Source organism: Notolepis coatsorum (genome assembly GCF_963971535.1).
Source record: "Notolepis coatsorum genome assembly, chromosome: 2".
NCBI classification, from domain to species: domain Eukaryota; kingdom Metazoa; phylum Chordata; class Actinopteri; order Aulopiformes; family Paralepididae; genus Notolepis; species Notolepis coatsorum.
The window spans coordinates 49,395,454-49,416,183 of NC_140166.1; the positions used below are offsets into that span (position 1 = coordinate 49,395,454).

Genomic DNA, 20,730 nt, shown 5'->3' on the forward strand with positions numbered 1-20,730 from the left:
TAGCCTAGTTTTAAGTTAAAATATTATAAATCTACATGCATTGAGGATGTCATTCTTTATATAGCTCTAAACGTGCACCAAAGTATTTACATTGCAAAAAGAGGAAAAAGACTAGGAGGGGGATTCGAACACGGGCCGTCTGCGTGAAAGTCAAAAGCACAAACCTTCACACCACAGTGCAGATAAGTAAAGCATCCACCATACATCAATCAATGGGTAAGAGAGCCGTATCCTTATTCTGTATAACAGTTGAACTAATTATTTTCGCTAGCAAGATCTCATTTGATTATCCATTCCATAAACCTACTGCCAGCAGGCAAGTTTAAAGAAATATAATCTGATTGATTGGGGTAATGAGGGACTTAAAATTAGCCTATAGATTATGCATTTAACTTGTCGGCGAGGCTATTGAGCCGTACTGCAATCTGTTAATAAAGTTTTAAATCAATTAATCAATCAATGCCGTTAGAAAATCAGGGTTTCTGCTCTCGATACTTGCTGGCTTTTCAACTGAAGCGGCCGCGCGCACTTATCCTGGGTCTCAAGTCTGGTTCGAGTTAACGAGACTGAATCCACCTTCGAGGAACAGGAAAATCCCGGCTTCAAACATCGGGTTAATTGAATCTGGATAATGGGACTCTTGATAGACTTAGTTGAACCAGGTACGGGGAATAGGGCCCTGGTCTGCATCCCCTTAATATTTGTGTGTATTGAGCTGTACTGTATTGTATCCATTCTGCAATCTGTTAATAAAATGTTCAATCAATCACAAATGTAACAGTACTATATATCTGTATGTTAGATTCTTATATCTGTATATCCGTAAGTTGTGTATGTGATAAATGTCATTAAGAATTGAAAATGGGGCACCCTGATGTAAACAAGACGAAAGTAGTGCTTTATTTTACTCCATCGGCTAATGTCGCGCCAAAATGGGGGACCCTGATGTAAACAAGACGAAAGTAACACGCGTCTGTCCACTAATGTCGCACCAGTAACACGTAGCGAGAGAGAGCCCCCACCCCCCCTCCGCAGTATTGGGTACAGACATTGGGGGCTGCGGTTCTGCAGATTTATCCTATTGCATCAGAGCGTAAATTTACATAACATTTCTCATCATCTTTCTCAGCTGTATGAGTCTGTATCCCTAGTATTGACAAGATGGGACATGCAGGTAACAATTGTATAGATACCAAAACAAACAAATAAAAAATAAAAACACACGAAAGACGGGAGTCGTCATGAGAATAAAAATCTTTATTAGTGTTTTATGAAGTCTGCATAATATGCCACACGCCCGAGAAGCTTATGGTCAGAAAAAAATAACTGCTCTATCAATACCGCCCTCTACTGGTAAAACAACTGCGACGACTACTGTACTGACTGCTTTGCAAAAAATAAAAAATAAAAGGAGATTACTGTTAAATACACACATACTGTACTACTGTTATGATGTAGGTCTGGTCCACTTCAGATTCATAATGTATTCTTTTCACATTCATATGTTTGTAGGCCAAAGATAAAAACAATGTAACACTGGACCCCTAATGTGTGGTTCAGTTCCCCCAAATCCAAACTCACTAGGTGCACTTAAAGTACAATCACTAGTGCCGTAAGGTAAACACATTTACATCAATAAAAAGAAGGGGAAGAAAAAAAAAACAGATGTTGGAAAAAAAAATAAAAGAACTTGCGACAGCCACAAAATGACAAGGATGGCACGACTGCAAGCGTATACGTTTTTGTTTGTACATACTTGTATTTTATAGACAGGAACAAATACAATACACACACTAACACGAGAATGTCCCAGTGTGCCGGCTCCCTCATCCTCTCTCTCTGATGTAAGAAACTGGAATACTGCCCATGTTTCTGTAACATTTTGAAAGCCAATTATTTCTGGTTGACCTTTACCCGCTTACTAAAGCACCAAAAAAAGAGAAAAGGCTTCAAGAGGTCAAATGTTTGTTTAAAATTAAAAAAAATTATTTAAAATAAAAGCGAAGAGATGAATGACTTAGTAAGTTCTTACGACATGCCTCTGGAATAATGAAAAAAATAAAATGAAAAAAAAAGTTGCAGGAAAGCAGATTTTGGCAAAAATCACATTGTTTTGTGTACTTTAAATGCACCAGATTTCTTTGGAGAGACAATAAGAGAAAAACATCATGTGGGGCAGTAGTTTTCTTACCAAGTCAAAGGGCTTCAATTGGAATTGGATTCAAGCTGAACCTTTTTGTAATTAAAACGGAGGAATGATCAATGCTCTCCATGTCACTTTAAAAACAGCTGTGGTCTTGAAAATATTACTTTTAATAAAAAGTGAACGACAGAAATTGTTTAAGTATATTTATATATAAAAATACATGATAATACAAAAAGTAGCAAAAGAAAGGGGATATAGGCTAAAAACAATATATAATGAAATTCATTGATACCTTCACTTTCTCCTGGTGAGACTTTTTTTTTCTTTTCCATTTTTATTAATGCTTCACCTCGGAGAGCCCTGGACTCCCAGTTGGCCCATCTCAAACTCGGTCCTCATTTCTTGATCCTCCAATAACAGCCGTTGCTTTCTTCAGACAAAAGTTTGTCTGAGGGAAGCGACGGTTGTGATCGGAGGATGAAGAAATGAGGGCGGCGTTTGAGATGGGTCCAGTTAACGTGTCAAAAAAAAGACACTCGCGCTTAAAAACAGCTGATATTCTCTGGTCCCTGCCCAGCGCACCCAGCTCACCCTGGCCCAGATCTCATCAGCTTCCATACCAGGCCGCTCTGTCAGGGTGCAAATCAGATTTAACCTGGAACAAGGAAGGGTGCCATATAATGACAAAATAAAGAAGAAACTACAGCCAGACCCGAGTTTGCAGTTTGTTTAGGGTATTTGTTTTGCTAACATTCCTATTTGTCCATTAAGAGGTGCGTCTTAAAACGACACACTTCTGGAGTTAAGAAGAAGAAGAAAGAAGAAAAAAAGGGCCATTTTGGCCAACGGTGATTTCAATTCAGCAATCAAATTTCATAAACAATGGTGTGGCGTTTCCCTCAGAGGGGAAAGGCCACAAAGGCCGTCACGTCTCAACCGAGCCCCCCCCCCCCTCCCCCCCAACCCCAGGCCTCCCCCCTAGACAAAGAGATGGGTCCACGATTCCCAGAGAAAAAGGAAACTTATGTTCAGAACAATGGAGGGGTGGGTCCAACCAAAATTACTTTTAGCATTCAAGCTTGTTTTTACTCAGACAAGCATTCTCCAATACCAAGAAACTATTCACAGATATTTTTTATTTTTTTGGTATTTCCCCCTGCTTCCTGGACTAAAAACCAATATACATTTTATTTGTACCACAAATAGATCTAATATTAAGGATTTGGGGAAAAGCAATTTAACAAGGTGCATGACATAGATGGGTAACAAAGTGCCAAATTCCATACTGAAATGTGTGTGTGTGTGTGTGTGTGCGCGCGCGCGCATATATGTCTGTATGCACATGAGTGTGTGTTGTAAAGTTAAAACAGGGACGTGGAACTGGGCCACAAATACTATGAAGTAGTATGTTACAGAAATTCATTCTGGGGGATTTTTCTTTTTTTTTTCATGATAGGACTCACAAGTTTAGAATTCCATGATCTTTATAATTAATGGGTTGATGTTTTTGGGTGGTTCCATCAGCCATTTCTTTAGGACATACTGGAGCATCGGACAGACGGAGAGCCCATCTGGGTCAGAACCTTGTCCAGCCACTGAAGGGGTCCATTCAAATGGAGCTCAATCCAGCATGGAGTGCTTGTCACGGTTTGCCGTCTGGGGGAAAATAACCAAAATATCCTGGTCACTGATGGTTCACGTAAAGGAAACAAAGCTGGATTCAACACACCAGGAACATGTGACATGCAGGTGGTCCTCACTGTAGAATGGGTGCTCTTTGGATCTTGGCATCACATAGGTCAGTGGTTTTCAAAGTGTGGGTTCGGGACAGACACTTGGGTCTTGGGAAGATTAAAATGGGTCCCCAAATTATTTTCTGGAGGCATCATATGAAACCCAAAGCCCTCTCGTAATAGTCAAAATAGTTGTTGTTTAATACAATGCATTAAAACAAATAAGAAAATACATATGCAAGCTAGTAGTATAAACATCTAAGAGCAAGATAGAGTTAGTCCAATTATACAAGAATCAGTTTTGGGTCGTCATACAAATATTTATCTATTTATGCGAGTCACCTGAAAAAAAGGTTGAAAACCACTGACATAGGTCAAAGAAAGAACCACAGAAGAATAGTTTAAAGGTACTCCGTCAAATTAAGAATACAGAAAGCCTTCAGATGCCGTAACACATTGGTTCCACATTCATCCGTTTCCACGCCATCTAACTATAAAAGGAAGGAATCTCTGTCGGTCCTTTCCTTCACATATGTTGAGAAGTGTTAAACCCATCAACTTTACACTTGGCGGGTGTATTGCTGAGGACCCAGGGGAGTGCAGGGTCGAATTTAGTGCCATTTCACCAGATGGTGGCGCTATAACAACAAACATTTGGTGGGTATATTACCGAGGACTCATGGAAGGGCAGTGTAGAGTGTGTGAAGTCAATCAGTTTTCAAGAATGCTGCAAGCAGCCATACTGCAGGTCTCCACAACCATGCAAGCAACACTTCTGGGGGACAAGCAATCGACCCACTCTGAATGGCCATGTGCTCAACGCTGCAACTAGCAGAAATACTGGGAGCCAAACAAACGGCGCGTTGCAAACGGCCAACACTCCGAATGGACACACTCCGAACGGCACTGCACTAGTTCTGGAATAAAAGGCCTTTTATATTTATTTATTTATTAAACAGTGTCTTGGACTATTTTTGGACGAGTTATGAGTTTACATTTAAATCTAAAATGTTTTGACCTATGACTACCAAATCGTGACTAATAAGCAGTGGACAGTGGGTGGTTGTTGCAATTCCTCTGGCCTGATTCCGGCCTCACCCATCCCAATTATTCTCAGAACCAATAAATGAAGACTGACGGTTAAAAAAAAATAAAGAATAAAAATAAAAAATACATAAAACCCAAAGCCGTCCTCATGCTAAATGAATGCATCACACAGTTCCTTCAAGGTGTCAAGTGCCTTGCTCACCTGTACTCTGCCCCCCAGCCTTTGACGAAGCTCATGCGGATGGTGCACATCCTGGTGAGCTGGTAGACGGCCTCAAAGCCCTGGTTCACCGACTGGGCCAGCAGAGCAGCGAACTCCTGGTTGTTGAAGATCTTCAGGTTGCAGCCTGAAAGAGGACACACGACACTTAACACTTTGAGCGCCACTCACGGCTTTTCTCGGGTTTACGACCAGACCGTTGAATGCCACGTCACGAGTATTCTCGGGTTTTATTTATTATTAGCGAAATCATATTGCATCACGCGAGCCTACGTTGGAGATCCAGGGACCGCCGGCGCTCAGATGTGAAAAAAGCGCCCCCTATCGTCTCCCAGATGGTAAATCACCCTTTTGGAATGGACTCAATGAAAGTGAATGGGAGAACGGATTTCTGACTCCACATTTTACTTCTCACTGATGCAGCCGGGGTCTACCAGAGTTCATTCTGGAGCCTCTGAGCCGCGCGAATCATGTGTTCTACTGTATACACGGTTGATCAATACATTTATCGATTTTTTCCGAATGGCGATCGGAAATTGGAATAAACCATTTGGATACCATCTGACCTCAGGTAAGGAATCTATGTTATCAGTGTTAGGATAATCAGACTCGTTTTCACGGATATATAAGCGTTTATGTGATATGTGATATGGCTGTTTTGACTGTAAAAGCCATGATGAAATAACAGCAGCGATTATCAGCGCACGGCACGAGCGTGCGTGCGCACACATATACTATCGATCATCTAGCGTTTATTTGAAAACGATTCATAAATAGGCCGACAAATGACAACGTTCTGGAATATTCCAGTAAAAGGCGATTATCATAGGCATGGGTTGTTTTTCCCCGGAAAACGGGTGATTTTCAAAATGCTATCAAACGGAAATGAAGCGATAAAAATACAATCTGCCTTGCCAATGTTGACTGGAAAATGAGTCTTTGATAAGCGACGGGCAGATTAGACACATAGCCATAATTTAAAACATAGATTAGGCGATAAACGTTAACATTTGGTGTGGATGGTGGCATCAAGGGGGTAAAAAGGAAAACCCGGCGTGGCATACAAAGTAGGGCTGCAACGATTAGTCGACATAATCGACGACGTCGATTATAAAAAATCGTCGACGAGAAATTGTTGCGTCGATTAGTCATTAAAAAAAAATAAAAAATTATTATTTAATTTTTTTTTTTTTTTTTTTTTTGTGTGCACTACCTATCTTTGTGAGAGTGGCTTATCAGGGTTCCAGACAACATCATAACATGATGATCCCATAGCAAATTTTGGACATTGAAAACATTGTTCCCCTGCAGGAGATGATGATCAGACTAGACACACAATACATTACACACGCACTCCTCTCACTCACACACAGCGATCAGAGTAAGACACACACATACACACTCCTCTCACTCACACACAGCGATCAGAGTAAGACACACACACATACACACTCCTCTCACTCACACACAGTGATCAGAGTAAGACACACACACATTCACACTCCTCTCTCTCACACACAGCGATCAGAGTAAGACGCACACACATTCACACTCCTCTCACTCACACACAGCGATCAGAGTAAGACACACACACATTCACACTCCTCTCACTCACACACAGCGATCAGAGTAAGACACACACACATACACTAATTACACAGTACACACCTCTCACTCACACAGCGATCAGAGTAAGACACACACACAAATTACACAGTACACACACTCCTCTCACTCACACAGCGATCAGAGTAAGACACACACACATACACACACACACGGACTCCTCTCACACACAGAAAACAAAAGTTATTTAAAGTACACTTCCACTTTAATTTGTATTATTTAATTTATTTATCTTGTTATGAGTGATTGCTGTATTGTTCTTCAAATACATTTTCATTTAAAGTGGCTTAAAGATCCAAATTCAAATGTTTCATGAGTCATTATTTTAATTTGCTATGGGATCATCATGTTATGATGTTGTTGTTTGGTCCTAACAAGAGTCTCAAAATCTGGGGTGATGGTAGACAAGCAACTCTGAGGTCATGCTCAATGTCCAATCTGTTCCTCTGCTCTGTCTTCAGCTGGACCAGAGCTGAGAAGCCACTTTCACAAAGATAGGTAATTTTTTGTTGTTGTTTACATTGGTTTTCGATTAGTCGACTAATCGAAAAAATAATCGGCAGATTAGTCGACTACCAAATTAGTCATTAGTTGCAGCCCTAATACAAAGTGTTAACAGCTAGCCACCACTATAGTGACCTGGGCCGCGTTTTAGTCACGCCGTCTCTTGGAACAGTAACATTATTAGATCAATGCCGGTTTCGGTTCGGCACAGACACACGCAACATTCAGATCCGCTCCAGTAGTTTTTACACTTCCAAGTCTATTTTTAACTGTGACCAGCAGCTAGTATAAGTTGGTCTATCCTCTCCAACAAAAAAGAAAACAACTTTTTTTTAAATGTATTATCTTCATTAGCATTTTACAGCTTTTTCTGGCCACGCAGGAGCGATAGAGGAGAGAGGGAGAAACGAGAGGAGAAGTAGGGAAGACATGCGGCAGATGGTCACCGGGTCGGGGAAACTGGAGCGCCCCACAACAACTTTGTTTAACCATGACATGGTATGTGATAAGAGATGTGAAATCTGGTACAATGATAACAGATTTAGGTTGTTCCAATTAATCACAGCAAATACACTAATCAGCCAGGTGGGGTCACTATAAGGTCAAAATGAAAAACTTTGAAAAGCCATAACTTGTCCCAACTGACACGGAAATCTATCAATAAAAGTCAATAACTGGGTCCAATGCCCTAACTGATTTGCTGGGTATATTAGGGAGTTTAATAGAAAATTCTGGCTCCAACAATAGGAGCAGAGGTACAACCACAATTTTTTTTTACTAAGCAAGTCTGACGAAGGCTTGTTCAATAAACCTTCATGGCCGTTTTGGAATATGGGGATGTAACATACAGACATGCTGCAGCCTCCACACTCAGGCCTTTAGACTACCGTACTTTTCGCACTATAAGCCGCACCTGACTATAAGCCGCAGCAGCTAAATTGAATGATGTGTACATATATAAGCCGCACTGGACTATAAGCCGCAGGTGTTTTAATGTTTAATTACCATATGTAAGGGTTCGTGCACAGAGGGGATTGTCACAATACTGTCGGACAAATAACAAGAATTAACTCATTTACAAGTTGTATTAAGTTTAGCAAATAAGGGAACAGATAAATAACATTTCAATGCAGTAAAAAAATCTATATTTTCGGGTTTGGTCCACATATAAGCCGCACCGTTATATAAGCCGCAGGGTCGAAAAATGGGGGGAAAAGCCGCGGCTTATAGTCCGAAAAGTACGGTATTTATTAGTCAGCCCTGAGGTTTATTACTGGTGATGTCACAACACTGTGTTCTTTATGATAAGGTTAGTTAGTCCTCTTTATCGGACAGACAAAATGATCATTGGTTTTTGTTTATTTATAAAGCCCTACTTGGTAAATTGCCACCTTATCTTTCATCTATGCTACTCTGGAACACTGGTCCACACGTAACACGCTCCAGTGATTGTTTAGTTCTTCAGGGTCCCCGAGCTCGAACTAATCTAGGCAAGACTGCTTTCTGTATTAGTGTACCTAGAACTAAGCACTCTTGTTTCTTTTGGACGTTTTAGATTTATAAATAAATAACCGTCCACCATCAACATATAGTTGTTTCTGCCAATTGCTCTTGCACTATGAACTGTACTTATTATTATTATTGTTATGTATTTATGATAAATCTATTGTTTTAAATTGATTGTGTGTATCCTGTGACTTGTAATGCTCTGTAAAATCTGTGCCATTTAAAATGAGAGTCTCCCTCAATGACTCCAGAGTTAAAATAAATAAATGTATTAATATTAGATGGTGAAAAGAAAACAGCCCCCAGGGCCAGTGGGCGGGGGAGTGACAGATAGGAGACACGGGACGTCACTTTAATTGAGCTGAAGAACGTGCCAGTAGTAACAAAGACAACAACCTCATGGTATGATGGCAGACTTCAGAACCCAACTCGGTTGCTGCATTCTGAGCACTCTAAAAGCCCCGCTTGGAAATAATTCAGATCAACTTGTGGAACCTCGAGACAAAGTTGTATGCAAGCTATGTAAACTACAGCTGTTTTGCCATGTACATGACAAAATACTTCCCAAAGGTCAGTGAATACCACGACACCAGAGGGAGCTCCACAAATCATGTAAAACCCAGATTCGGCTCAAACAAGGGACTAAACACGTTTCGCAATTATGCCACAACAATGTGGAACGCCCTACCCAAAGCTGTAAAGGAATGTGAATCACTACCCACCTTCAAAAACACTCTCAAAGAACACCTACGGGAGACTGCAATTCAAAACTGGCCCCTACAAATGTCCTAACCCAGTTGTACAATAAAGACCAAGCATGGCTTTGTCAGTATTCCAATGTACAGCCCCACCCAACCCCACCCCACCTACCCAACCTCCTCCAATGTACAGTTTCTATGTCAAATGTATGTCAGTATTCCAATGTACAGTGTGTCCCCCCCCCACCTCCAATGTACAGCCCTGCCCCTACCCAACCTCCCCCAATGCACAGTTTCTATGTCAAATGTATATACACTCTTTTTCTGGATTTTTTTAGTATCACAAACAGTACTGTATTTGAAAATCTGGTATGTCATAAATGTATAGATGTAGCAGTACTGTCTATCTGTATGTCGTGTGTGTCATATGATGAATTGAAAATGGGGGACCCTGATGGAAACAAGACGAAAGTCTTTCTCAGGTCTGCATCCTCTTAACAATTGTATGTATTGAGCTGTACTGTACTGTACCCATTCTGCAATCTGTTAATAAACTTTTCAATCAATCAATCAATCAATTCAATCAATCAATGGCCTACCTTCTTCATGCTAACGCTATTTTGGGAGTTCCAGCATCAATAATGTAAGTAGCCTACTTTTCAGTTTTTAGCACTTTATTGTAAATCATGCCTCAGGGTAAAACTCGTAGATATCTAATAATGAATAGAGACAGAAGCGCCATGCAGGTCCCTAATGGTTTGATTACCATTTCCCGTTTCATTCCTATGAAAAGATATCGCAGCAAGATATTGCTGTATATGAATGTCCCGTTCTATATGTCGTAGTTAGCGTACGCTATATTTTGGGATGGGGTGAATTTTTTTTTTTATTAGGTTTTTTTTTGTTCTGCACGCCGATGTCAACCATGAAATCTCGTTGATTTGATTATTCATGACTGATGCATCATATCAACTCATGCTGCAACAGTGAGGAATGGAATGGGCTGAGCCCAATAGCCCTCTCTCTCTCTGTACATTCAATTATTTGAAGTAGCCAAATGTTACACTATAAAAACCAACTGGATAGTTATTATTTCCCTTCATTAGCAGAAATATTCTGAAATTATGAAGTCTGCTATAAGCTATTCTCCCTCTCTTGTGTGTGCGTGAGTGAGTGAGTACATTTACTATAAGCTACTCTTTTTGACATGGATTAGTACATTTTATGTAAATGATAAACAATGTCATAGTAACTGGCGGTTATTTTATTTCAAGATAATAAAGTAGCTATAATGAGCCAAAAGATAAAAAGCAGTAATGGCATGTAGGTTACTCATCCTACACAGTATACATTACATCCACACTACACAGAATTTACAGACCTAAATAAACGTCAAGGCTCATCTACTATGGGTATTCAGTAGGTGGTGACAGAGAGGCAACTACCCATGTGATCTAAGGATAGTAGTGCCGCACTTGAAAAACACGTCAATAATTTTGAAATGTTCAATTACAAATTAAATCAATTGTTGTTGCTTTTTCTGGTAAATGAACGCGATGCTTCGGAAACAAACAAGTGTGACGGTAACATCAATAAACCAAAAACAAAGTCAAGAAAATACGACAAAGCTCATCTCGCTCTTGGCAAGATTTCTCACTATTTCTTAAAAAGCACACAGTCCGGGTGTCTATTGAACTGTATCGTTATGCATGTTATTGTTCTAGAAAGTTATTTCTTTTGGTTATTGTTACCGAGAATGTTATTGTTAAGTGGTTGCACGATTTGAAAGCTCATGATATTTTGTTAGGGCGGGGGGCCGAAGCGGTTTGGTATGAATAAGTGTACCGTTACACCTCTATTGTGATGGATATGATATTCCCTGGATGAGGAGGATTCGAAAGTGTGCCATTTCATTTCATGAACAGATAGTTATGTGGCTGGATTATTTGGAAGAGAACACACAAATTGGTAAGTAAAAGTGAATGGTTTCCTAGTCTTTTCCTCCCCGTCTGTTTGTGTTATATATTTGAGAGATAATATTTTGTGGGGACAAACAAAATTAAAACAGGCGAGATATGACCTGAATGCCACTTGCTTTCCGCCTTGCTGTAAAATCCGCTCTTTCAACGTTTACAGATGTAGACTAATGTTGAAAATGTAAAACGTCTGTTGCAGAGTTATGGCTGCATATCTGTACAACAGTTACCCAAGTCTTTGGCTAATGTTAACAGTCATGAGTCAATCGCACGCACACAGATATTTTCAGCAAAAGTCAAAGTGGCTCTCAAATGATCTGATCCATAGTTGGTTCTGACGACCATGCTTACAGCTAGCAGAACAGAGACGGCATGCTTTCAGCAGAGCAGCAGTTATCTTCAGTCTTAACTTCAGTCTCATTTACGAATAATATAATATAAAGTTATACGAAGTTAACTTTCATTTAAAGATAAATGATCTCGGGGTACACAATGACATTATCGTGCCTTAGTGTACGGAGATAACGGTGATGTACGTCCCTGTGTGAGCAGTGGAGCCATTGGCCGCTATCGGAGCGAGGTTCCTCTGATAACAATAGTTTACAATGGTTTGTAAGAGGGTCCTAGCGGCACCAATCAATCAACCTGAGTGAGTGACATTGTCCCCTTAGTTACCTGGAGGAATCTTGCACACCGTTGCCGGGTGCCAGCCGTATCGCTGGTTGCAGTTCGGACTCTGGACAAAGATGGCGCTATCGCTCAGACACTCTGCGAACACCTCCCCGCCGATGTAGTACAGTCTGACCCCTCTTCCTGTAAAACACACAAGCAGCAACACACTTGGTAAATGGTAAATTTATTTAGAATGTACAAAAAACAACACACAAATCAAATTACAAGTTGGCCGAAAAGGGCTGAAGCTACAAGCGTGTAAATGCCCTAACCCAGTGCACCATCTTAAATGTATCGTTGATCTTCGTTATTATCAACCAATACATCTAATAATAATCAATCAACAATCAGCAATAAAACATGTGAACAATTGATCTAATCAATTTGATTCAAAACACGTAGTTAACTATCCACGGCATACTTCAAGAATAAGGTGTTTGTACATCCTTTTGAAATGAGCAGTATTTTTACTTTCTTTTAACTCCTCTGGTAGACGATTCCACAACTTCACCCCATAGACAGATATGCACATGCATGGTAAGTGGCTGCATTTATATAGCGCTTTACAATTAGTTCCTCACATTTTTACCCATTCACTCACACACAGACAGCGGCGGCGACCATGCGAGGTGCCAACCTGCTCATCAGGAGCAGTTAGGGGTTAAGTGTCTTGCTCAGGGACACTTCCGACACGCTGGCTGGGAGGAGCGGGAATCGAACCAGGAACCTCCGGATTACCAGACGACTGCCCACCTTCTGAGCCACTGTCGCCCCTTCTAGCGCAATGACTAACGATACACAACATGGGCTTTCCATCTACTGTGGAAAAGTACTAGGGTAAAAGGATACACGCGTCTTTTCAGACAGATCGTTTTCAAATATTCTGTTTCGTCACAAACACGCAGGGATGTTTTTTTGTATGAAATGGTAAGTTTCTCTGAGCTGAAATGAAATGGTCTCACATAAATACAATATGAAGCTATTTACATAAAGATGTTTTTATTTTTATAACCAGTGATGCCACAGATTACTTGTAAAAGTAATCTGATTACTGATTACTCCTTTAAAAAGTAATCTAAGTTACTTTACTGATTACTTGATTATCAGAGTAACTTAGTTACTTTGAAAGTAACTAGGTTACGAAGTCGTCGTCGTTCCCCCAACGTTTTTTTTTTAAACGCTTTATTGAAAGTGCATAAATTGTTTTTAACTTGTTTCTCTGCACATAACGTAAATTGTTAAACTAGTGCTTCAGCTTCTGTACCATCAAGTATGGTAAAGCAACAGTCTATGATGCTCACAGCATTAGAGCAGCCAGCCAGTGGTTTTACAAAACCAGTGTATCACATCTAACAAATGCAGGCTGAACTATTCAATTATATCAACTGTAACTATTAAATTGTTTTTATAAATGTCTCTCTATAAACATACAATCAGTCTCTCTTTAACATGTAAATTAACTGTAAATCTGGCAAATAAGAGCTTTTGCTCTGCCACCATCAACCCTCCTGTACCTAGTCGAAGCGTCGGCTAGTGTTGTGATTCCAGATGCTTTCAATGCAATTGGATGTGCTGTTTTTAGCGGTAGACAGTATTTTGTTTCCTCCGCCGTGAAGTAGTGACTGAGGCTACGTTTAGACAAGCGTTTTGGAGTGGAATTCTGAACAGAAACCGCAAAAGTCATCTTGCGGTTTCACTTTTAATTTTGCCAAGCGTTTTGGGGTGGAATTCTCCGACGACGGAGCCCTGCTGTCACACGATTGGCGCATATGTCACATGACGTGCTGTGAAGACCCGCCCTACTCTGCCTCTGATTCGCAGACTGTGGATGGGGAATGTGATTGAACCAAAGCAGAGTCACTCACAGACAGAGGGACCAGTCACACCGCGGGACACATTCTTGTATTTAACCCTTTCACTGCCACACCACGTCACTCCCAAATAAGAAAAACAGCTCAAAATGTATTTTTGACTGTCGAAAACGAAATAAAATACTGCATTCCGCCTGCATTATGAATTTATGATGAGATAGTAACGAAATAGTAATGCACAGCCACTTGGACAAGTAACTGCAATCAGATTACTGGCTTTTAAAGATTAACACGTTAGATTACTATTTTCGGGGAAAAGTAATCAGATTACAATAACGCGTTACTAAGTAACGCGTTACTGGCATCACTGTTTATAACTAACATAAGAAGTTATTTACACCAGAATCACACACCTTTTTATCTGTTCAAAATGTACCTGTACCTAAAAGTGTGGGGTGAACAACTATGCTTGCTTTATGCAAATCTATGTTTATTCAATAAAATAAATAACCAAAATGACAAATATTGTCCAGAAAAACAATGTACTGCAAATAACATGGCAAAGCCCAATAGGCAACAACAGATGACCTGCTAAATGTAACAATACTCAGTAAAACAAGTACTCACACAATGTAGTGTCCAACTTTTTTACTTTTAAAACATCCCCTATTTTTTTAAGCATTAAAACCATTAACCAAACAGTGGACCTCAAATGCATCGCAACAGACACATTGTACAATAGGTACATTATTTGGTAAGCTACATTTTCCATTACTCAAAGATCGTTCCCTGGATCCCTTGCACTTCTAAAGCAGTATAATTGTGTCCCATCTCACACGGGGAAAAAAACACCCCCTTCTACTATGTGGAATCAAAACAGTGTCACAAATCCAACCGAAGTCCAATCTCTTGCCAACCTTTTACCGACTAATATACTTTTGTACAGTAAAACTGAAGTAGTTTTTCTCCCCCTCGCACACAGTACCATGTGAAGGTCTCTCTCCCCCTTGCACACAGTACCATGTGAAGGTCTCTCTCCCCCTCGCACACAGTACCATGTGAAGGTCTCTCTCCCCCTCACACACAGTACCATGTGAAGGTCTCTCTCCCCCTCGCACACAGTACCATGTGAAGGTCTCTCTCCCCCTCACACACAGTACCATGTGAAGGTCTCTCTCCCCCTCACACACAGTACCATGTGAAGGTCTCTCTCCCCCTCGCACAGTACCATGTGAAGGTCTCTCTCCCCCTCGCACACAGTACCATGTGAAGGTCTCTCTCCCCCTCACACACAGTACCATGTGAAGGTCTCTCTCCCCCTCACACACAGTACCATGTGAAGGTCTCTCTCCCCCTCACACACAGTACCATGTGAAGGTCTCTCTCCCCCTCACACACAGTACCATGTGAAGGTCTCTCTCCCCCTCACACACAGTACCATGTGAAGGTCTCTCTCTCACACAGTATCATGTGAAGGTCTCTCTCCCCCTCACACACAGTACCATGTGAAGGTCTCTCTCCCCCTCGCACACAGTACCATGTGAAGGTATCTCTCCCCCTCGCACACAGTACCATGTGGGGGTCATCTTCATTGTAGGACAGACACAGACACATGCATACAAGAAATGCATATCAGTAATTACAATTTACTCAGAAATGTCTGAAGAAGCCTGTCACCACAATTAAATAAAATGTTCTTGATATATGAACTGGTATGACTGAATGTCTGTAAATTTTTACAATTTGAATGTGCGTTATGAGACTCGTTTGGCCCGAGTGAATATTGGATTCTGAAGGGGCAGTACTTTTTGCACCAATGCAGTCAATATTTTAATATTAAAATCCCATCAAGTAGACAAGGCCTACTGGTTTGACAGTTGCTTCAAAAATTTGCAATAAAAGTTTTAAAGTAATATTCCACTATAACAATGTATCCATTTAACTACTGATGGAGATGTGCAACAAAGCGCAGCCATGACTTTCTCGCATCAGCTGACCTGATGGGACTCAACGTACTTAGCTGAAGGTCAAATTATTCTGTTGAGCGAATATCTTAATCTTTCATCAAGAGTGAGCTACTGTAGCAAAGCAGTTTGGTGTTTAGAGGCAGTATTCCGTTTGAGATACCCACGAAATGTTTAAACTACTGTAAAATGACATGCTATTAGAATTGCACCTGGCAGCAGTTAAGTGAAAACGTAGTTACAGAGTGACTGAAGTTATAAGGCCGCTTTGCCTCGTGGGGTAATTAGCCCCTTATCATGAGTTATTCTTTTTTAGATAATTGCATACCTCATAGTGTATCATCCTGCATATAACTAGTGGAAGGCTAGAGACCTGCCTGTTTTTACACACACAAGCTTGCCTGCACCCAACTCTCTCTTCCCTCACTAGGGGTGGGACGATACATCGATCCAGATCGATACATCGATGTAATTATCAACAATCGAATCGGATCGATGCGATGTAATAAGATCGATTCATATCGATACTCTTATTTTGAAAATCCTGTGGCGAGTCTCATATCCGCCCAAGAACAACAGCAGTAGCTCCGTGTGTGTAGATGTTACAGCATAGCATTCTCCCTTTCTGTGTGTGTGTGTGCGCGCGTCTTTGGAAAGATCAGATGAGGTCAGAGGAGTTTGATGTTTAAATGTTATTTAAACATAAACAATATAATACATAATAAATGTAGGCCTATACATGATCATGCAACATCAACAAATTGTTGTAGGAACGGTTTGGGAGAGGGAGGTTGTGAGTTTTGAGTTCCAAAAAATGTAGCTTAAAGTTTAAAGCTCAATATATAAAAACGTGGCACTTTACAGTGAACAGGAGGTCTATTTGTATTAAAAACAATAGATTGATTTTCCTTTAAATGTCTGGAAGAGCTCAAAAATACAAATGTCAAATGATATTTTCATTACCTTTTTTTTGTTGATCTAAATGTTACCGATTGTGTTAAATGGGCATATTATATCATCTCATATCGATCGCAGGCACCTGAATCTAATCGTATCGTATTGTATCGTGAGAGACTTTGTGATATCGGCAAATATCGTATCGTTGTCCAAAGAATCGATATCGTATCGTATCATGATGAAACTGGTGATTCCCACCCCTATCCCTCACCAGCGCACACATTCACAGGCTCTCATTTCTCTCATCATGCACTCACTACTCTTTTCCATGCTCTTACAGTAATAAAGTTTGTCGATTTTACCCTACAGTTAAGTGCAATGATTCAAGCTCTGCCCCTCTTTTCTTGATCCTCCAATCACAACTGTTGCTTCCCTCAGACAAACAATGGGCCTCATTCACCAATACTCATATTATTTTTCTTATATTCTTTCTTACCCGTCTGTTCTATCTAATAAGAAAAGCCACAGCCACATTCTTTCAAGCCGTTCTTAAAGTCCAAATCCGTTCTTACTAGGGATGTCCGATATTATCGGCCTACCGATATTATCTGCATTAAAATGTGATATCGGAAAATATCGGTATCGGTTTTCAAAAAAAAATTTTTTTTTTACATTTCTATAACCTTTATTTACCCAGGCAAGCAAGTAAGAACAAATTCAGATTTTATTTATTGTCAAAAGTATGCATAATGTTGTGTTAATTCCACAACAAGAGATATGTAATGTTAATTACCCGAAATTATAAAATTTTTGGGGGGGGGGGGAAACCCTGCATATATCGGTATCGGTTGATATCGGTATCGGAAATTAAGAGTTGGACAATATCGGTATAGGTAAAAAAGCCAGTATCGAGCATCCCTAGTTCTTACCCAGGTGTGCTGAATGATGAATCACACCCGTTCTTAAATCGAAATGCGCGTTCGCGCTCAATTCATTTGCATGACATGCCTCGCCTGCGCCTTATAAGGCGAATGAGGCGTCTGCAAAACAGCTTGAGAGGTTCAGCATTGCATGCTGATCCATTCAACAGGATAAATAAACGGCTTAGCGAGGCAGCCTTAGCGCACGTCCGAGCGCACACACACCTCACATGCGTGTTCCTTTTTTTTTTTTTTTTTTTTTACTTTTTCTTCTCCTATTTTTCTGTATTTTTCTCCAATTCTCCCCTCCCCTTCCTGGTCGTTGCACGCATTTGCCCCCTACTTGCCGGTCTAGGGAGCCCTGAAGTCTATCAGATGCTTCCTCCTATACATTATACATAGGAGACAGCCAGCAGCCTCTTTTCACCTGACAGCGCGGACTCTCATTGGTGAAGTGTAACCCGTGGGAGGATCACACTACCTTCACCAGTTCCTTCCCTTGATGTGTAGGCGCCCTGACCGACCTGTAGGAGTCGCTGTTTCTAACGACCAGGATACCACCCACCGGCTTCCCACACGCTGACACTGTCAATTGTGTCAGTATGACGACCGGCCAAGCCGGAGGCACCGCTGACAGCCGGATTCGATACCAGTGTCTCTGCGGTGGCAGACAGACGCTTAGTCCGCTGTGCTACCCGGCCGCACACATGTGTGTGTTCCTGTGGGTCGCGCATCGCGTGTGTGTTAATCTGATGACAAATAAAGACTTCTACTTCTATGTAGGGGTGGGACGATACATCGATCCAGATCAATATATCGATCTATTATCAATTATGAAATAGGATCGATGCAACGTAAAAAGATCGATTCATATTGCGATACTCTTATTTTGAAAATCCCCTCGTGAGCATATCCACCCGGCTGCAGCAACAACAACAGTAGCTCAGCGCAGCTCAGCGTGTGTAGCCGTTAGACAGAGTGGCTTCAGAGTCCGCCTATTTTGCCCGAAATAAGTGCCCGTTGTTTTTTTCCCCCACAAGGGGTCAAATGCATCTAACATGCTTTCCATCCTCGCCATTCCTTTATGCCCACGTCGCGTTATATACCGAAATTAACGTTGCGTTAGCGTGAGCTAACTAAGCTAAGCTGATAGAGCGATAGAGAGCACAGCAGAGGTCCACTAGGGACTGGGAAGGAGGCGTGTATCCTTTCGGCAACTTACTTTTCCTTCCGCGTTGCTCTGATTGGCCAGCGATCTACGCTAGTTTCGCCCCTACGCCGGTGTGAGCGTGCGCATGCGCATGAGCCTAGATAATGCCCTCACGCCAGGCCACGTGAGCGGATCGGCGCGTGCGAGAAATCCGCTCTTCGCTCTTTAAAGCTTGGTCCGCTCCGCTAATCGCTCATGTTGACCCCGTCCCCAAGTCGCTCACCGCTCACCTTGAATCGAGCGCTCCCCGCTCCACATCGCTCGGCAGATTTTTCTTCTTTTTTTTTGGAGCATGGTGTAAATTAGCTCAAACTACAACAGTCTACACCCCCTGGGCCCTTTAACAATTGTTTGTATTGAGCCGCATTGTAATTGTACCCATTCTGCAATGTTAAATAACGTTGTTTATCCATTCACTAGCTCTATTAAGCGATGATAGCTAGCCTAGCCACAATGCTATGGTCGCTGCCATTAACGTTAGCATGTAAGCTAACGACAACAACAATGGCGTCAAAACCTTTTCTAACAGGATGTGAGTGACAAAGCCTGAACAGGATATCACAGGTTCACCCTTCTCATTGGTTGAAAATGGCCTTCATGTTTGTACATCGCCATCTGTTGCTTTGGCATTGTACTACATGTATATTACATCAGTGTTAAACCACTATGAGAGGCCTGGAGTGGATTGGAGCGGAGGAGAACTCTCGCTCCGAACGTCGCACCGACCCATTTTAAAACCCACTCCTCGCTCACGTCAAAACCGCCCGCTCCGCTCCCCGCGCCGCTCACGTGCCGCGCCGCTCACGTGCACTGCCTCACGCAGGTTTTTGTTTTTGCCCCCACACGCCCACACGCTCGCACACACGCAGGTTTTAATAATAATAATAATGCGAGAGCCCTCGCACACATGCTGAAATGGGTATCGCAGAACACGCCATATTAGCATGATAATACCTACCTGCATCAGATAATACCTACCTGCATCAATATACGCCGCGCTATATACTGCAACGCCTAGCTCAACTCGTTCGTCAGCTCGCTGTGGAGCCTATGGTCACAAGTTCAAATCACGCTTAGTTCATTTTTTTTTTTTTTACGTTTAATTAATTTATCATCTCTCTATTTTAACGTAACTAGCTATTCATATCAATCGAAACAACGTTCATCTCTCTATATTAACACTTTAATCGCCGGAAACGTCGAAACTCGTCATTCCCCGCCATGCTCATTCTGCCGAAGACGCCGTAACACGTCTTTGATATCAATATTTCTGTGATCGAAATCATATTTCTCCCCCGGGGACCTGAGATATACTGCTGAGCTCCACTCAACTCTCTAACGGTTCAAGAGCGCCATCTGGTGGCCGATCGGCAGATCGCCCAACAGGAAGTCATGTGGATGAAATGGTGCTCACCCATATTTCGTCCGGGCACTCGCTATCATTAGCAGGACTCCATCTTGACACAGTGAACACCGATCGGTGCAAATAACTCGACAAACAACATGATTTGGACGTATATACTATTATACAACCTGGAAATGGATCGGGTATTTATACATCCCATAATAGGAATATCTCTGCTCCACGCTCATCGCCCAACGGCGCGAGGAAGATACAGTAAGATCCAGCGTTATTTTCCAACGTGTTCTTTACTAACTGCTCTGATGATCATATGACCCACACTAGATGAATGATATAACGTTGCCCACGGAATTATAAACGACCCCCCGCCCATCCGGTCAACATCAGATGATACGTAGTAACTTCTAGAACCACGTCCAGTTGAAATTTTTTATCTC

At 41.5% G+C, this 20,730-nt stretch overlaps 1 protein-coding gene across 3 annotated transcripts in view; it reads right to left on the minus strand.

The window, feature by feature from the left end:
- Nucleotides 1-1,236: 1,236 nt before the first annotated feature.
- The window catches only part of LOC311224149 (mothers against decapentaplegic homolog 2), a 37,379-nt gene continuing 17,885 nt past the window's right edge, over nucleotides 1,237-20,730 (minus strand). For all 3 annotated transcript variants that reach the window (XM_084309009.1, XM_084309007.1, XM_084309008.1), the window contains exons 9-11: nucleotides 12,132-12,269; nucleotides 5,129-5,273; nucleotides 1,237-3,802 (exon numbers count right to left, since the gene is read on the minus strand). In XM_084309009.1, coding sequence (XP_084165135.1) covers nucleotides 3,679-3,802; nucleotides 5,129-5,273; nucleotides 12,132-12,269 — 407 coding nt within the window. In that variant the 3' untranslated portion in view covers nucleotides 1,237-3,678. The remainder of the gene's footprint in view (nucleotides 3,803-5,128; nucleotides 5,274-12,131; nucleotides 12,270-20,730) is intronic.